We start from the raw sequence: 19,755 nt of genomic DNA on the forward strand, positions 1-19,755 counted from the left end.
TAAATACGAAACTGCTAATTTTGGAATATCTTAAAAAAAAATAATAATGAATCTATCGCGCTCGGTTTCGCTAACGCAATTAGTGAATCGCAAATTAATCTGCTTTGTGAAATAGAGCACTACAATGGGGGCTATTTATACTCTCTGTCCCAAATTCGATGCGTGCACCAAAAGCGTTTACTGTTTCCCACCTCTAAAATTTCTATAAGAAAAGCACCCTCGGACGGCATCTTTCATTGTTTTCGTGAATTTGCCACGTTTTAAATTCAAACAATGGCTTTGCTGATGGTCCAAACCGCACATAAAGTGCTAGGTTGTGTACCTACATGATATGGTTCAAAAGCACTTTAACAAATCACTATTGTAGAAGCGTTTCAATCAAATTTCAATCGAAGGAGGAAAAAGTAAGTGCGTATTATTTCCATTTTGGGTTGACAGTTTTCAAAAACCCATTAGACGACGTTTGAAAACGAATGGAAAAAGTAATCAGCCAGAATACACTTACAGTTCTCGCCGAACGATTCCCTATATCGAAAAATAGAGTCGAGGGCACTTTGATTCGAATCTCCTTTGTTATTAACAATCAATTTTATATTACGTCATAATTATGTTAGGTACCTACTTCAGTGTTTATGATAATTGACGTTGTTTTCAGGGTAATGAATTGATTTTACTCATATAATTAAATGAGTATATCGCTGCAACATTTGTGCGAAATAAATTGTGAACGTGTTATCGAAATCAGGGGCGGACTGGGTACTTACGGGCCAGGTGGAATTGCATATGTTACGGGCCATTAAAGTATTAGTGTAGTAATGAAGGTGGCCGGGGGGGGGGGGGGGATCTCTGCGGTGCACCACAAAAACATTTTTTTGCTTCATTTTAGTAGAGCTCCGACAAAAAAATTGTCTCAGATCGACCCGGAAAATTTTTTTTTATAGAATGTGGCCTGTAGAATCCATAATTTCAAACAGTTCCAAGATTGGGCTTCTAGTTCAAAAGTTACAGCCCTTTGAATTTTCTTACGAAATTGGTTTCTAGTCCATAACTTTTGATTGAGAAGTCCGATCGAAAAAGTACGAATTGCTTTAGATTCTACGCACCAAAATTAATAAGAAAAAGTGTTTTCCCGAGAAATTTTGGTGCAGTCAATTTTTGGTAAAAAAGGAAGGTTATACACTGTCTTTTTTTGAGCCCCGAAAAAAAAATTGTCTCAGATCGACCCGGAAAAAAAATGTTCTTATAGAATGTGGCCTGTAGAATCCATAATTTCAAACAGTTCCAAGATTGGGCTACTAGTTCAAAAGTTACAGCCCTTTGAATTTTCTTTCGAAATTGGTTTCTAGTTCATAACTTTTGATTGAGAAGTCTAATCGAAAAAGTACGAATTGTTTTGGATTCTACGCACCAAAATTAATAAGAAAAAGTGTTTTCCCGAGAAATTTTGGTGCAGTCAATTTTTGGTAAAAAAGGAAGGTTATACACTGCCTTTTTTTGAGCCCCGAAAAAAAATTGTCTCAGATCGACCCGGAAAAAAAATTTTTTATAGAATGTGGCCTGTAGAATCCATAATTTCAAACAGTTCCAAGATTGGGCTACTAGTTCAAAAGTTACAGCCCTTTGAATTTTCTTACGAAATTGGTTTCTAGTCCATAACTTTTGATTGAGAAGTCCGATCGAAAAAGTACGAATTGTTTTAGATTATACGCACCAAAATTAATAAGAAAAAGTGTTTTCCCGAGAAATTTTGGTGCAGTCAATTTTTGGTAAAAAAGGAAGGTTATACACTGCCTTTTTTGAGCCCCGAAAAAAAAATTGTCTCAGATCGACCCGGAAAAAAAATTTTCTTATAGAATGTGGCCTGTAGAATCCATAATTTCAAACAGTTCCAAGATTGGGCTTCTAGTTCAAAAGTTACAGCCCTTTGAATTTTCTTTCGAAATTGGTTTCTAGTCAGGGGCGGGCCAGGTGGAATTGCATAGGTTACGGGCCATTAAAGTATTAGTGTAGTAATGAAGGTGGCGGGGGGGTAGCTCTGCGGTGCACCACAAAAACATTTTTTACTTCATTTTAAAGTACTCCTTTAAGTGACAGCAAATTAAATTCTTTCTTTCTATTCCCATAGCAACAAATAAGTGATATTTTCGTTTGTTTTTGTTTTCTATTTGAACCAATTAAGATAGCTCGATTAGATAAATTAAATAAAGATCAATCCCATAGAAGATTTTTTCAATTTCTCTTTTTGCGGTAGCTAAAGGAAGGTAGGATATATCATCTTTGATTGGAGGTACAAATCCATTATTTCGTCTTAAGTTCAAATAAGATCGTTTACATACAAATGACCTAAGGTAAACTGTCTTGTAAATTTGTCGGTACAGATTTATGGGTGCAAATTCCACTGGAATTTTACACATTATAAATGGGCCTGTGTCAAAAAACTGATTCAAGTAAATATTTGAATAAGTTTGTAATTTGTGTGTTTGCACAATTATTGCCAATGTGCACTTGAAGATATCATGGAACTATTATCTATCCAATTAGCAAACATGAGTTGCTTCCAACGGTAATTATGTAAATATTACCTTTATTGTATCAATTAGTTTGGGTACTCAAAATGAACCACCACCGGGGCCATGTCAATTTAACTCTAGAACTGAACATGAACACCCAGAAAAAAGATTACGCCTGTAGAAAAGAAGAGATGGTCCTCTACAAGATGCGAACTCCATTCCAAACATATTTCTTTTCCTACAATTATTTTTCGGAGTTCAAGACGCAACTCAGAATTTGAGTCCTTTCCTCCTTTTCTACACTTTTCCCTTATGCTTGCTTTAAATTTTTCAATTCCGCCGATTTTTGTGATCACGTCCCCATCTGTTAGTTTTGATCCTTGCTTAAATTTTTGTCCGCCTTTGAATTGTTATTCGAGGAAATCCTTTTCTGACTTCCCTCCCGTACAAAATACTCTTCACCTTGTCAGAAATTGCCTCGGTTAGTTTACTTACGTCTTCTTTCCCTTTACACTCAATAACAACCCCTAATTTTGTTTATCTTACTCCATTAATTTGTACCCCGTGATCAATAGGATTGATTTTTTCCTTTAATTATTTATTGGCTTCTGATGCTAAAACCTTTTCATTAACTGGAAGAAAACTTACGATACAATTAACTTTTGGTTCCGAAACTCTACTGTTTATAGCACTTTTTTCCGTTAAAGACGCGATAGTATAAAACTAATTGATTTTATCTGGAATGGGCTATTTATTCATAGGTATTTACTAATTAAGGTATACCTACTTCGTACTTCCCTACCCTTATTTTTTACCCGAATATTGATGAAAGAAAATTATGTTTTTCAAAAAAGAGAATGTAGACGTTAAGTAAATGGAAGATTCGACAATTTTCAGAGCATCCCCCAAGGTGTTGGCAGTTCTTCGCATAATTCCATGAAGGAGTTCCTGCATGTTTGTTCCATATTCTTCTTCTATGTACTATCATTGATTATTAATCAATGGTACTATGCACAAGTGCTATTGCATTGGTTTAAACTATCGCTATCATACTTTTCATGGTCCTCATGTTGTATAAGCGTACGCTGTGAAGATTGCCCTAATTAACACACAAAAATATAATTAACGTTGGAAATTGCTTCTGGGAACATTTCATTTATTTCTTCCTCATACTAAAATTGTCTTGTCTGCTTCTAATTTCAGTACCACTTCCTTGAATTATCTTCTCCCCGTTCTCGACAATTATCATGTCAGCTGATTGCACTATCATTTATAAAACACAAACGATATTGTATCTTTTTGCGTAAAGAAATTAGCATTCCGTATGTGTTATTGGTGGTTATTGTGATAATTATTCTAAAATTCTGCATTTCATTGAAAAAATGCTACACATACTACAACGAGAAAGAAAAGAAAAGCGTATGTTCAACGGATTTATTATACTTTTTTATAAAATACTATACGAGTAGGTACGCGGAAAGGATCCAATGAGCGAGTATTCATTTCGCTTTTGTTAATTAATTTAAAAAATTAACACAAATTCAAGAGATTGTACATTCTAATAATTTCGAGGTGTAGAGGATAGTGTTTTAGAAAACATTTTTTATCTGTAAAGTATTTAGGAAGAAGGAAATCACAAGAAGAAATCCATATAGAAACGGTAATTCGATAATGGCAATTCATATAATTTTGACCGGGAAAAGGTCAAGCCCTTGTATTTACTTTCACTTGAACGGATATTAAATTACCATTTTCTATTAGATTTTGCGACGAGGAAATTTCAATTAAGTGCGGGAACATCGCGTAGGCTGCGTAGAAAGCTAATGACTTCTTTCGAGAAGTCAGAACGAATATCTGCAGCCTTTTCTTCGTACCCGTACGAGTTCATAGATAAAGGGATTTGCATTGCACTTTAGGACACAAAGTAGAGGGTATTCTATCGGGAAATCTAATCTGTTTATTAGAAGTTCTCGAAGGGAGATGACGCACCCCTCATGAATACCAACATATCGTAAAATCTGCAATTGTGCTTGTATCATATCCTGAAGCTTTTAGATTTTATCAGTATACACAAAGATGATGTATGCCCTAGTGCGGAAGACCTGCATTTTATAATTTTCCGCTTTTATTTCAGATGTCACTACAAAGCAACAAGGGATTATGCATTCTGCTCACAATTCTCCTGCACTACTTTCATCTAACCAACTTTTTTTGGATGTTCGTCGAAGGTAAGTAGTTTGAACATTTCTCACGTATGCCTGCGACGCAAATCAAAATTATCCACCCCAATCGTTGAGTGTTAATATATGACCGCAATTGGAAATTTTTACGATCTGTAAATGTAAAATACAGAACATCTCTTACAATTTGTACACATCTGCCTCAACGTTTCACCAAATGTGTTTAATTGAGGATGCCTTCAAATTTAACATTGATGAATGTTAGGTAATGGGAATGGAAGACAAGTAGATTAAATAAGGTCTTCAGATTCAAGCGAACGACGTGCGATGCTGCAGTTATTGCAAAAAATGAACTTTATTCATTTTGTACTAATTAATACCCTTAGTACCCTCCTTTAACTATATTGAGCCCAAATCTATTTTGCAACTACAGGTATAATTTTGTACCCATTTTGTAGAAGCGGTACGCTAAGGAGAACTTAAAATGTATGAGAACATCGTTTTCAAGCATTTGCATCTGTTTGTGATGGTGTGCTTAAAGCAAAACTCAATTAATAAATTTATAATTTATGCATGAATTGTGGTTTAATGAAGCTTTCCACAGAATCCTAAAAAATTCAGTTCTGAAAATAAGTGGCTTCGTTTATACCACAAACTTAATTTATTTTCAGAGCGGATAGAAATGCTAAAAGTTTCTAAACATTCAAAACCTCGTATCAAAATTCAATTTTAACGTAGAGTTACGAAAAATTTTGACCTTCTACTTAAAGTATAGATCCGGGGTGGTATTTAAATAACTTGTATGCAGACATTTTCAAAAAAATTAATTAAATTATTAAAATTTGAAATGGAATGTGATAACGTCACGCGGTTTTTACCCCAATCCAGGGTGTCCCGGTGATGATTTCTATCCCTATCATACCATACTGTAGAATCTTAAATGGCATTCTACAGGGTGGGCCATTAGTATGTGGGTGGAAGATGTGGGTTTATTTAACGCACATATTTAAAATTCATTGTCGGGCAATGTTGAAGGACCCTGTATATTATTGCATATTTTGATTCCTTGGTCAATTTTCGTGTGACTTTATGCATTACACATGATATCTAAAATGAGTCGTTTAGCCGCAATTCGTCGTTTGTTCAAAAAGTAGGTGCTCAATAAAAATTGAATATCCCAGTTGTCATAAAACTTAGAAGGCCGTGACTCGACAGCAGTGTTAATAATCATCAAATGCATACTAACATACGCCGAACGGCTATAAAGTTAAACTTCTTTTGCGTTAAAAGAAATCACTCCGTCAATTTTCAAAATTTCAGTCAAAGGTAACTTGACTTTTTAAATGGAACTACCAAGTTTTTTTATTGCATGAAATTTAAGGATTTGAGTTTGATTTAAGCACACCATTGACAATTAACATTCGGGTTTTTCGAAAATAAGGGCAAAATGTTTGTTGCGAATAGTTTTATTTTGCCTATTTTTAACGATCCTTTATAATTTTATATTGCTGTCGGTCTGTCTGTCCTTGTCCATAATAACTTCGTTCAGAAACGTTCGATCGCTCTGAAAATTAGTACACATGTTCCTAAGGATATAAGGTCAGCTACGTAGTTGATGGATGCGTAAAGGTCTCGAGAATCGTTCAGTATTCCGTTGTATCGGATTTTTGTTCAATGGATTTTACGTTTACATGCAATCGCATCTTTCTTTTGATTTCTGATATTGAACTTTTCAAGAACCAACCAGAAGGTTACGATGATGAGTAACCTATACCGTGTCGAATTCTGACTTGGTACTTCAATACAGACTTCTAAACGCTGCAAAACAAAATGAGTCCAAAATTATGGTACAAAAATTTGTGGATGTGGATCTGTATACTTGAGAAATCCGAATGTATACACGGTGTCCATTTTTCGAGTGCCACTATGGGGATCTCACTTATCTTAAGAGATAGAAAGTTGGTTAAATGGGGGCAAAGTTGCAAATTTCCGTGCTGAATAAGAATCTGAAAAGAAATTTGAAATATCTTCAATACTTTTGAAGATATCACAAAAAAACGAAAATTTCTGATTTTCGTTTTTAATTTTTTTATGATAATCGTAGTAGACATTTCTAATTAGCACATTATTCGGACACTTTTTAATGGAGATTTCAAATATGGCATCCTGTTTTTAACTACGTTCAAGATGACGGAGAAACACTTGGCAACTTTAGTTTTTCTTATGGGCGCCATATTGAATTTTGACATTTTGGGATTACGTCTTTTTTTCTCTTTACCGTTGTATATCACACACAGTGGTTCAGTATCACATTTTTCCTAAAAATACAATTTTTCATTTTTTGAGAAGAGTGCTTTGGAAAAACAAAACGTTCTTTTGTTGTCAACAAAAGTTTGACAGTTTGATGCATCTGTCTGGTTGCAGCGTTGTCAGAGAAGTAGAAATTCGATTTTCATCTCAACCGTTTGCAAAATTGCCTGCTCACATTCATTGGGTCTATGACCATATTGCTGTCTACATCTTTTAAAAGAACCATATTCGCCCAAGTTTTTATGCAGCAAAGAAAAATACCTCAAACTAGGTTGTTGTCGCTCTGGATAATGCTGCAAGTATGTTGCAGTCATGTGGTAAATTTGGATCATAACTCTTTGTTCTGCACTTGAAAAAGGCATTTTCGCATTGCAACTAGCATAAACCTAAATGACACTACATGAAATAAGTCAACCTTTTGTTCACAACAAAAGAACGTTTTGTTTTTCCAAAGCACTCTTCTCAAAAAATTAAAAATTGTATTTTTAGGAAAAATGTGATACTGAACCACCATGAGTGATATATCGTTGTAAAGAGAAAAAAGACGTAATCTCAAAATGTGAAAATTCAAAATGGCGCCCATAAGAAAAACTAAAGTTGCCACGTGTTTCTCCGTCATCTGGAGAGTTATTAAAAACAGGATGCCATATTTGAAATCTCCATTAAAAAGTGTCCGAATAATGTATTAATTAGAAATGTCTACTACGATTAGTTTATCATTAAAAAAAATAAAAACGAAAATCAGAAATTTTTGTTTTTTTGAGATATCTTCAAAACTATTGAAGATATTTGAAATGTCTTTTCAGATTCTTATTCAGCACGAAAATTGGCAACTTTGCCCCCATTTAACCAACTTTCTATCTCTTAAGATAAGTGAGATCCCCATAGTGGCACTCGAAAAATGGACACCGTGTAGATTTGGTGATAAGGTGAAAAAGTAGTGGTACAAAATTTGACATCTGCTGTATAAATACTTTTCCAAAACTTATCCAAAATGAAACTTAATAGTTTTTCTAGATGGGCCTGGTCATTTAGGCAAGTCGGAACCGTTTCAATTGATCAGTTTTAACGTTCGTCGTTTGACATAAGTTTGTCACTTCCGCGCCTTAAAACCTGCATTGTTACGATAAAGATGAGTAATACCACATAAACTTTTGCATATAATTTCAGACAAAACCGATAAATATTGAGCACAATCTGAAGGAAGCATACTCTCTTTTAAAACCTTGCCAAGTTCGAGAAGTCACTCGACTTTTGTTCCCCCATTTTATCTAATGCGATTCTGCCATTTTATGCTTCGTAAGCACGCCGCCGTATGCAGAGATGAATGTTTGTTAGATACAAATCAAATGAAATGATAGATGAGTTCTGCTGTTTGCATAAAAATCGCATCATTTGATACGGAAATCGTAGCGGAATGTTGCCGGCATTATAATAAATCTCAAAAGAAATGTATGGGTAAACATTTACAAATGGTCGCCTTTTTGCACTCGACCGAAAGAAGTTAATTAATCACTTACTTTGATTGCAGGTTTATATTTGCACATTCTCGTCGTGAAAACCTTCACGGGGGACAATATTAAATTACCAGTCTACGCTATAATCGGTTGGGGTGAGTATATTTGTTAACAACCCCTTCGCTTAATTATAAACCTATTAGAATACCGCATGTTAATGTGTTTTAATTAACTGACAAACTTTATTGATTATTTGTATAACATACCACGCCTCGTATTCGATTAAAATTTAAGGGTTCTTCTCGCTTTAGGTTGTCCAATGGTCTTTGTGCTAATTTGGGGGATTACAAGGAGCTTTTCGCCGACTGAGAACGATAGAAAGGTAATTGTTAAACGAGAATGTAATTAAAACTTTAATTTCTTGTTAATACAGCGGTCAATTTTCAATTAGAGTTTCGTTCACGTTTTATTGACAGGAAACTTAGTGATGTTGCTTAATCGGATAAGGTTTTCGTTTCGTTTACAGGCCGGAGAAATTATAAGAAGTTGCCCCTGGACACCGCACGTTTCCGATTGGATTTATCAGGTACCGGCGATGGCAGTTCTTCTATCAAACGTCGTCTTTATGGGGGTAATCATGTGGGTACGTAACAACGGTTTCATTTTCGAAAACAATCGGTTAAACATTTTAAGATCAAGCGAAGACATAATAAATCTCTTTTAAAATAGCACGTTTCCGATTTCAAAATCGTTAAACGAATTTTATAAAGGTAACATAAATCCGCCGATACTCCCGCGTTAAGAAGCTTTTATGACGGTCTCTTTCGCGTTTTATGGTTTTCCTAAACAGGGAAAGTCAACGGATTTTTTCCTTTCTAAAAAATTGTTCCATTTTCAAGTTAATATGCTTACAAGAAACGAGGGTGTTATATCTTATGTAGGTGGATAGATATACGTAATTTATTCGGGACACCGTGAAATTTAACGAGTTTTTCTTCTGTAAATGTACACTTGGCTATATCTAAACCAGAATTAACTCCTCACGCTCTCTGCTTGTCGTACGTTGTTATTTCTGAGATTCTTTTATTTTTGATTAAGACGGGGTACCTATTTTGTGAAAGCTGTTTTTTTTGCAAATTCCCACGTACGTTCAGACTTATAAATTGTACACTCGCCAGCTCAAAAGGACAATACGCTGCTATTTAAATTTGTATTGCAGTTTGCAGTTCTGTTTTGATCGATTTTGGAATTTAAAAAGGTCAGTTCAAGTGGCTTATTTTCAGTAAATTATGCTAATCTCAAGATGGAAATGAACCTTCTAAATCCTTGATAAACGAACTCGTCCAAGCTCTCGGCCTTCTATCTGTTGTCGAAAACAGAATTGCCACTTCGTTTTTGAGTTATCGTGCGGAACGACGGGCGGTCGGACACACAAACACAACGAAATCAATAGTAGGTGTGCTAATTGTTGTTGCTCGGTATATACTAAACATTGTTCAACACTTCCTGCTGTTTAAGCATATAGTCCAGTTTCAACTTGTCAAATATTGGAACCTGTTTGCAGATTAGTGATACAATACTGTGCAATACTTCAAAATTTTCAGAAATCCTGGTAGAATATGAGTATTGATGGGTCGCCTCTAGCAAATATGCCCGAGAATAACTCACTCCCTTAACATCCCTAAAGGAACAAAAATGACATAACAAATTTATGTACTCTTATAAAAATTGTTATTAAAAAATAAAAAGAGAGAGTATGGCTTAAAAAGTGACATAGGAGTAAGTTTTACCCCTTAATGTCGGAAAAGGTAACCTTCAATCTATGTATAACTTGACAATGACTACCTATACCTATATTCTTTTCTAAGAATTTTTCCGGGAATAACAGTTGGATGAAACTCACCCATACCCTCACCCCTAAAATACAAAAGTTTTTTTTTTATAAATAAATATAAATAAAGAAGCTAGTAGTTTTCTTGTCCTTTAACCCCATTTCTTAAATAAATAATTGTAAATACATACAAATGTAGTTTTCTTACCAACCCCATTTTCTTAATAAGTTATTATAAAGTAAGCGACGTGTATTATTTTTTATTATTAAGTTGAACCACGTAGATTTTATAAGAGCTAGCAGCTCCCAATATTTGAATGTTTCGGTTTTCAATATAATTTATTTTCTCTTGTTACATATTTAGGTAATTATGTCAGAAGGCGAAAAGGGACAGTGACTTAAGATAATGGATCTTTAGCCAAAAACAAAGGTCCAGTGATAATATGCCACCCACTCTGGCAGCTTTAAAACCAGCAATACAGCAATCTTCCTTGTGCTCCTGACGAAGTATTAAATTTAGTAAGATGCTCATGTTCGAAGAATAATTGCTCCCAGCCCTGAAACAGTGCCACTTTCAATGATGGTGTTCTGTGCTCATGTGAAGGTAATGTTGATTTTTGTGCGAATGTCGGGGAAATCAACTTGGATTCAGAAGATTCATCGGATAAAGCATCTTTGGACTGACGGATGAATCTTTGAAGGATGTTTCTTTAAACGCGGTTTGTTTATATCTATTTTATTTGTACTAAACATTAATAAAAATCTATAAACATTCATGAGTCTTGTTGCTTTTTTAAAAATGTGTTTGCTTTTTTACTATTTTGAAAAATATTAACATTTATAGCCCTTTATTTTCCATCTTATTTTTAAAATGACAACTTTAGCGCTTCGGCATCTAATATAATATATGACTTATTTGAATGTTTTCAACCCCTAATAACCTAAGGGTTGGAACTAGTTGAAGTCTTTACAAGTTTTGAACGTTTTTGTATTAATAAATACTACTCTTTAAATTTAAAATATATTCGAAAATATTTTACGAAGCCAATTCACAATTTTAATAAGGGGTGGCTAGAGGGGTTTGTTTCTGCCCTCAGACGCACTTGCGGCCCATCCATTCTCGCAATCTGCCAGGTATTTTGAAAATGTTAAGGTATCGCCCAATATTGTATCAGAAATCTGCAAACGGGATACAAATTGAGGCCGGACACCGCTTTATTTTGGTTACTTAAGGTGTATCATTAAGGTGTACATACGTATGGAAATGCTAGCATTAAGTAACGCCGGTTTCAGTTCAGTCCTTTTGTTCTATCAAAAGGTTCGTTTTACAATTTTCATATAGACGAAAAGCCAGTGATCAATTTTAGGTTGACAAGTCAAAAGTCGTGAAAATTCACACAGTAAATAGTCTATACCTATGCCAGGCTTAACTGCCCTAAAATTTTAAGGAGGGTTAAAGTATCAGCCATAAAATTTTGATAATATTCTGTATTCATATTATTTCCTATGCACAGATATGGCGAAAATACGCACATTCGCAAATTTAAATTGCAATATTTATCTTCATCCAAGTTGGCTTGGAAACAAAAGAACATAACAAGCGATAATTAAAATAATAATTAAATTTAACGTTCAATGTAAGTTTTTACATTATCGGCTTGACCTGGAACAATACAACGCGCAAGAAGTTACAAGGTCTAAGCATTGCATTGTATTTGACGTGGTGTAATTCTATTTTAATCCAATGCAATTCAGTTTTCAATTGCCACATGTCTGCCAACAGAAGAAAACATGGATTTTTCAAGAAAGTTGCTAACTTCAAATAAAAATCAAATTTTGATTGCATGAAGAAACATGAAAATTACAAAAATAAATAAGATTAATAAAAAAAGTAATCAGTGCGTCCCTCAGCACCACAGTTGTCACCGCTATATTTTATTAGGTTGGTGACACAAAAACAACTAGATTTATCCATAGAATTGCGCGGTTCATGCAAGGAAAATCGCTTTGAACTGCGTATGCCTTTCCACAATTTCTATTGTATGCAATTGCAATTTTTATTGTTCCATGTCAAGCAGGCTTTAGATAAAAAACGAAGTTCCTAGCAAGGTAGCTTTTTACGTGACAGTGTTTTTCTTTTGTTTCAAAGCCAACTTGGATGAATATTGCAACTTAAATTTGCGAATGCCTGTATTTTCATCATTTCTCGGCTTAGGAAACAGATATCAAAATGCGGTTTTCACTGATAGTTTAATTTTTGCATTTTATTTGATAATATGTAATAATATCGTTCCATGTAAAATTTTCAAGAAAATCTGCAAAGTTTATGTTAATGTCAAACCGCGCCCTCAACCATTTAATTAACCAGATTAATTTTTGTGCAATAAAAAGGTTCAATACGAGGGCAGTTTGATATATATGTCAGTGACTTTTTGAATGAAAGATATTTTTTTTAGGTATAAAACCGTTTTATTACTCTCCTTTTAGCTCGGTACCTTTAGTCCACCGTTTTTCTCAAGTCCCTTAAAATAGGCGTTTGTTTCAGTAATGACCTCTTCAATGGACCCAAATCTCTTGCCATGGATACGTTTTTCATGTCCAAATATTTATGTAAAATGTAACGTGTCCGATCAGTTGAGATACCTACAGCTACCTCGCGCACTTTTGTTCTCCGATCTTCCAATAGCATTCCATGAATTGTATCGACGATTTCCCTCGTGACGAGCTCTTTTGGGCAACCTGAACTCTGGTTAAAATTCAGGTTGTCGACTTTTACTAGCTGTCCAACACGAACTAAATGGCGTAGCTTGCCCAAAATTGTACAGTAGTACGCACAGTGCTTCAATTTAGAACAGTGACGATAACCGTTTTTGATTGGTTGTTGGTTCCGGTCGCCATATTGGGACTAAAATACTATACTTCGGTGTAGGAGTTTAAAGTGTCACCTTTTTTTTTTTCCGAAAAACAGCTTTCATAGCAATCAGTCGTTTAACCCTGCTCACATCCCAGCCCATGTTCTGTATTGTCTAAGGAAATGTATCAAATGTGTTTTACAATTTTTCTTTTTTTTTTAAATGAAAATTACAACCTACAATCGGTGGTTCGTTTTGTAATGAAAGCCCTGGGTACACACTACTTAAAGGTTTCTATACTTAGGGCGGATAATTAATATTTATAAACCTTGAAAAAGTTTTATCTCGTGAAACTAGAATACACGTATGTGGGTCTGAGATTTCTCCAAATATTAAATTTCCGAAATAAAGTTTCCCTTCAATTTTTTTCCTGTCCCACAAACTTTTTCGTGGCATTCTATTATAAAGTAGAAAATATGTGACAATGTTGTCGTGTTCCCGTTTAAAACTTGATCGATCTGTTTGCAAAGAAAAAGTTAATGCAGTTCATCTTGTGTGTATATCCGTAAAAGCAGCAGTGTAGAGTTCTTCGAACGAGTTTTTGGTTGTGCCACTTTTGACAAATGAACATTACATGCCCTTTAATTACTATATGAAGGGAACTCAACTCACTCGGTTGCGAATTCAATTGTTAGCAATGTAAGCGAATTTTCCAGGTCCTGATCACAAAGTTGCGTAGCGCCAACAGCGCCGAAACTCAACAGTACAGAAAAGCGGCGAAAGCTCTGCTCGTCCTGATTCCATTACTCGGCATCACATACATTCTTGTCATAGTCGGACCGGCTGAAGATGGACTATTCAAAAGCGTTTACGACATCGTCAGGGCCGTTTTATTGTCCACCCAGGTTTGTCCCTTGTTATCTTTAGTAAATACTAACGCGGAAACGTTTTAGGGTTTCACCGTCGCCCTCTTCTACTGTTTCCTTAACACGGAAGTGAAAAATACGGTGAGGCATCGCTTTAATAGTTGGCACGCCAGACGCACCGTTGGATCTCAAAGGGAGTCGAGATATAGTGGCAGAGATTGGTCGCAGAGATCGAATCGTTCGAGGGGAGAAAGCTTACGGTAAGTTGAATCTGATCTTTACTAATAAAATCTGACAACCCCTATATTGCGAGACGTTTATGAACATCGTGCAGATGTAAATCGTTTCCGCCCTAATTCGCGATATGTAAATGTCGCGAGTCTCAATTGCTTGCAAACGCTTCCAATGCTTTTCTTACAAAAAATTCAGTAGCGGGAACTGCAAGTGGTTTGTGTGTCGGTTGATTGCGTCACCTCTTTACTCTCTCTCACCACAGCTCCTCAATGATTTTGAACTTTCTGTCCGTCCGTCTGTTTTGTCGCTAGTGGTCTATGTTTGTTTGAAACAGTTTATTCTGTTTCTGAACACACTGACACTCTGGTGGCCGTTAAAGTAACAAAAACTGAAAAAAAATCACTAATAAACCAACAGTAAAACTTTTATAAAACGGACGCGTTTTGAGCAAAGCTCTCTCATCAGATTCTGTTTAATCTAATTAAAGTGGAAGTAAACGTCCTGAAGGACCTAAAGGGCGCCCCTGGTGATTATTCAATAGATAAACGTTTGTTCTTGCAATAATGTTGAAATTTTCATAACGATCTAATTCACTCTTTTTATCTATCCCAAGGATTGAGCCATGTTCTTTTTAAAAAGCTGTTATTTAGCATATTTCATGCCAATATTCTCTGTTCAAGATCATTTCTTAATACTTAAATTATTGACTATCGTACATTAAATTGTACACGTGAATTAAGTGTAGGTAATTGCATTTGAATCATTCAAGGTTTTATTATCTGAATTTCCAAATTGGTTGTGCAACAGAATATTACATATAATAGTATATTAAGAGACAAGTGTATAATCAAGTCTTTAAAAAGCACCACTTTCCTCTCTAGTGAGGAAAGTAAAAAACAATTGCTGCTTTAATTTTAATAATGACATTTAAAATTGAAACATAGCTAAATCTAGATTGCTATGTGTCAAACTTCATTATTGCATAAGATAATTTTTCAGTTTTGATTGTAGTTTCAGAAAAAACTTGAGAAGAAAGTGTTCTTCAACTCTCGTTCAATTGACACATATGAGCGTAGCGACTTTGAACTCGAGTTGAAAAACTCCACTTTCTTCTCTAGTTGTACAAATAACTATTATTTTACATCCGTTGTTTCTCGTGAAGAACTGGAAGTTAGGGTGAGATGAGCTTTTGATATAATGGAATGGGAATTCTAACGGAGTTAATTGGAGGGTGCTACCACTGCCGTCTCAGTTTAGATTGAGACGGCAGTGGTACTACTATGTATTGAAGAAAGCGGAGGGGCGTAGAACAAAACCTCAATTCATGTGTGTTTTTTATTTTGTCGTTTGTTTTGTCGACCTGTTTCTGTTTATTGTCTCATCTTTATTGAACTTTGTATTTATCAATTTTTTTTTCATATTTAGTGATAACGGGCGATCAAAAAAGGATTGACGTCAAGTCGCCTCTGGAAGTTCAAGTTAAATATGTTTTCCCATGTAAACAAAAATTCCAAAGGTGACTCGACAGCAACTCTTTTTTCATCGCATAGTACAATGCGATCAAAAATGAGTTGCTGTCGAGTCACCTTTGGAATTTTTGTTTCCATGGAAATCGTACTTAACTTGAACTTCCAAAGGCGACTCGACAGCAACTCATTTTTGATCGCCCGTTATAAACTACCGCGAACAACAATTAACCATAAAAATATTTGTCTGACAGTTCTGACAACGCGTTTACTTCAAGGCCTACTAAAAGAAAATTATGCACAATGGTCCCAATTTTAGAGAATCTAAAATACAACGAAAAGCATAACAGATAGTTATAGGGAATGTAATAACTAATCGATGTAGAATTTTTTTCGACATTTGAAAATGCAAAAAAAATCACGTTCCATTTGAAAAAATCAACTTTTTAAGGTTTCAAGTTATTAAACTTGACCATTAGTTTTAAAACACCCTGCAGAAGGGCGATCAAAATTTAAATCATTCGCATGTATCATCACGTCAATTTGTTGATTTTGGAAGTCTTTTTAAAATTCAGGTTAACGAAGCCATAGAGGTACCTACAGGTCGCTAAAGAAAAGCAGTCAAACGTCGCCTATTTTGAAAAATCTTGAATAGCTTGAAAACCTTAGATGCTGGGCATAGGGAAATGTGGTAACAGGCGATGTAGATTTTCATGTAGATTTGGAAAATGCGATAAAATACAGGGTGTTCTATTTAAAATAAGAAAATGGCTATCCACATCCAACAAATCCGGAAGTGAAGCGATCTTGATAATATTTTCATTCGATAGATCATGAAAAACTATGCTCGTATGCAAACTTTCAGATTTAAATTGTTAATGGGAGTTTCAATACTTTTAGGTAACGGTTTGCGTGAAACTGCCTGTATACTTTGCTCTGTTATCAATGATAGGCAAATCGTTTACGTATATTATGAACGGTAGCGGTCCTTGTGGTACACCTCGACTTAGTTGTCTGTAATTTTTGAATTAAGATGAATAGTTTGTCGTCTGGCATGAAGAAAATAATATAGCAAACTGCAGCTTTTGCCTTACAAGCATTTTGGTAACTTTAAGCATTCTGAAGAAGACTCGTAAGCACTTTCTGACAATTCAAAAATTGTAGAACAACAGAGGTTAGGTTTCCAGCCCTAACTATCAAGTTACCTTATTGCTCAAGCCTCTAAGGTTGCTTTACTCAGCTTACCAGGGGCTTAGACTTAGAAGAACATATAGTTGTTAAATAATTGCCATAAACTATGCTTGAATAACTTGTACTGTACTGTTGCATTTTTCGGAGTTGACATGCTATTAAGTTAACTTCTGTTCGCAGCTTGTACAATCAGAGTGGCAACATGTATCGAAAACGAGAGTCGACTTGCTCGGACGCAACCACAACCACCGTCGTAACAGTCGCAACCACCGGTAAGCAAACTCCTCAAATTCGCAGCCCTCTGCTGCCGCCGCCGGGTGAACTGGGCTGAGAAAAAGTGCCACGAGAGGAACGACGGTAATACCACTCTCATTTTCATTTCCGAAAGTGCCATCCTCTTATTTTATAGAGCCACAATGGACACTCTTTTGGAAGAAGACGGAGTCGGTCCATGTGGTGGCTACTCTCGTGGCAACTCAATGTTAAATTTGCATAAGTCGCAATGAAAAACCTTTATATGTGTAACATGTACCATACTACTAACAGTTTGTTGTAAAGATGTGTTTGAATGTTTTTATTTTGTTGTTAGTGACCTTATTTCCCCATATACCTACCTAGTCTGATTCTATAAAACATGTGGGCCATTATTACCATTAATTCTTGCTCGTGTTGTAACGGCTGTATAATTATTTTGACAGGTAACTGAGAGAGCCTATGTGTAATTTGTAATTTTATCAATTTAACGTAGGTACGTACATTAGTAGCACGTTCAGCCTCATCACATCACAAAACAATTGTTTCAATATCAGCTCTCACTAATATACACTAATACAAAATAGGTATGTATGAACTCCTTACCTTTATAAAGCTAATGGATACGAACAAAAATTCCTGCACCACCCGCACACTTGCGTATGCGCGATTCTGCCCTTTCATGTCTAACAATATGTGTACCAAATTTGGTTCCAATCCGTTCAGGAAATGAGAGTACAGACGGACCGACAAACCGACAATATTGAGATTTTGTTTGAATCGGATTCCTTGTGCTTCAAAACGTGTATTTACGTTAAAAAAGTGGAGGGTTATTTTTTGACCCCAATGCAATACCTCCCTTACTCACGTGCGGGTGGTTATAGCACTCTTTGTGATACATTTAACGTATTGCAAATGGATAAAGCATATTATGCAGTGATGTTTTGGTTACTGGGATTCTGGATTCTGGAATTTTGTTCAGCGAATGCCGTAATTAAAAACCAAAATCCATATCATGTAAGAACGCGTTGTAAGTAAATCGCGAATAGTACTGAAAATTCAAACATAGGCATATAAATTCGGTTTACACGCTACGGATTTAGGATCGTCAATAAAACGGCTAATTAAGTTTACTGTGCTTTATAATTAACAAACAAATTTCGGTCACCTTGCATAATTAAACGCGAAGTATGGAGTGTTTTCATTAAAAAGTTAGCAAATTGTTTGGAAAAGTTTTGGCTTCGCCCAGCATCAAAACATACAGAGGAAGTCCGATTTCCACCGCATTTCCGCGTAATTTATAAGTCTAGCGAAATTATTTTACGATAATTACGTTATAAATCCAAATTATCTATGATTAAGTCGTTTAATGTAATAATAAACTCGACTGTGCTGTAACTTGGAGCAGATTAAATTCAGTCTGCTGGTATATGTTTACGATGGGATGCGGAGTTCTCTATTTTTACGCAGATCGCGTAATCCCATAATCCAGTTTCTTCGCGTTCGTCGATCCAATAGACAAACACATGACAGTGAGACCGTAAAAGGGTCATGAATTTGCGGAAGTACTCGAGCGTCCCTTGGGATTAACGAGTCCTTGCGTAGAGGCGAACTTTATGTTTTCTTGTGTTAATTATTATGGTGCGAAAATGTCATTGGCAATTTTCGCGAGAGAGGGCAATCAAATATAGATAGAGTTACACATGAATGATTAAAGTTTCATTACCGTGTGGCTTATGAGCCAAGTGGAATACGAAATATTGCGTTTCCGTTTCAAATTGACCAGTACGTACAATACAAGGGAAAAGGACATTTTCTAAAATTAGTAAATCATTAAAATGTAAACATGCTGGAAATGCAATTTTTCACATTTAAAGTAAACTTATCCCATAGATAAGCTTTCATGTTAATACATTTGTTTTTATGGAAATTAACTGAAAGATATCATTTAACGATAACATGAAAATGTTCTTTTCAACTATGCCGTTTGAAAATGTTCATGTCTACCATTCGTTTCCCTCTATTCATAGTTCTATAGAAACCTATAGTCAAAATATAATCTTTCGTTGCTTTTTGAACTCCGTTGACTAAATCAACGTGTCCTGTCTAGGGATTTAAGCTGTCCCTTTTCTTCTAGGAGGGATCAAAAGGCAATGAGGAACGAAAAGTGGCTGTATAAAATAAAAAGTTAAACACAATTTAATAATAAGACACTGGTTATACCTTCAAATGTACATTTTAGTTTCTGCACCGTATTTTGTGGTCATTGTACCGACTTACATTTGCTTTTTGGATTTGGGAAGCAGTACGTTCTTCTGCCGATTTTTGATACTCATTTCCAGCGCCACTGATTCCTAAAATTAAACTGACATTAAAATTCAATTATTAGCGAGTTTGCGGATGTACATTTTACGTTACAAAACTTGTCGTTACATCTTATAACGTAAAAAAGCTTAAGAATTATCCCGTATGAAGACACTATTATACCTTATGTTTATAAATAACGTAAACCAATCAAATTCCAGCAACAATAAATTTATCCGCAAGCGCGTTTCACTAATTTTCCCTTACGTTATATCATAAGAAAAAATGGCCGTCTAACGTAA

The 19,755-nt window shown here is 35.2% G+C and overlaps 1 protein-coding gene across 1 annotated transcript in view; it reads left to right on the plus strand.

Moving 5' to 3' along the window:
* Positions 1 to 18,096, plus strand: part of LOC116169184 (diuretic hormone receptor-like) — a 20,816-nt gene extending 2,720 nt beyond the window's left edge. The window contains exons 2-9 of the mRNA XM_031485212.1: positions 4,603 to 4,738; positions 8,532 to 8,612; positions 8,769 to 8,839; positions 8,984 to 9,100; positions 13,857 to 14,045; positions 14,094 to 14,266; positions 17,078 to 17,254; positions 17,307 to 18,096. Coding sequence (XP_031341072.1) covers positions 4,603 to 4,738; positions 8,532 to 8,612; positions 8,769 to 8,839; positions 8,984 to 9,100; positions 13,857 to 14,045; positions 14,094 to 14,266; positions 17,078 to 17,228 — 918 coding nt within the window. The 3' untranslated portion in view covers positions 17,229 to 17,254; positions 17,307 to 18,096. The remainder of the gene's footprint in view (positions 1 to 4,602; positions 4,739 to 8,531; positions 8,613 to 8,768; positions 8,840 to 8,983; positions 9,101 to 13,856; positions 14,046 to 14,093; positions 14,267 to 17,077; positions 17,255 to 17,306) is intronic.
* Positions 18,097 to 19,755: the final 1,659 nt, after the last annotated feature.

The sequence above is a fragment of the Photinus pyralis genome, unplaced genomic scaffold (assembly GCF_008802855.1).
Source record: "Photinus pyralis isolate 1611_PpyrPB1 unplaced genomic scaffold, Ppyr1.3 Ppyr1.4_LG4, whole genome shotgun sequence".
NCBI classification, from domain to species: Eukaryota; Metazoa; Arthropoda; class Insecta; order Coleoptera; family Lampyridae; genus Photinus; species Photinus pyralis.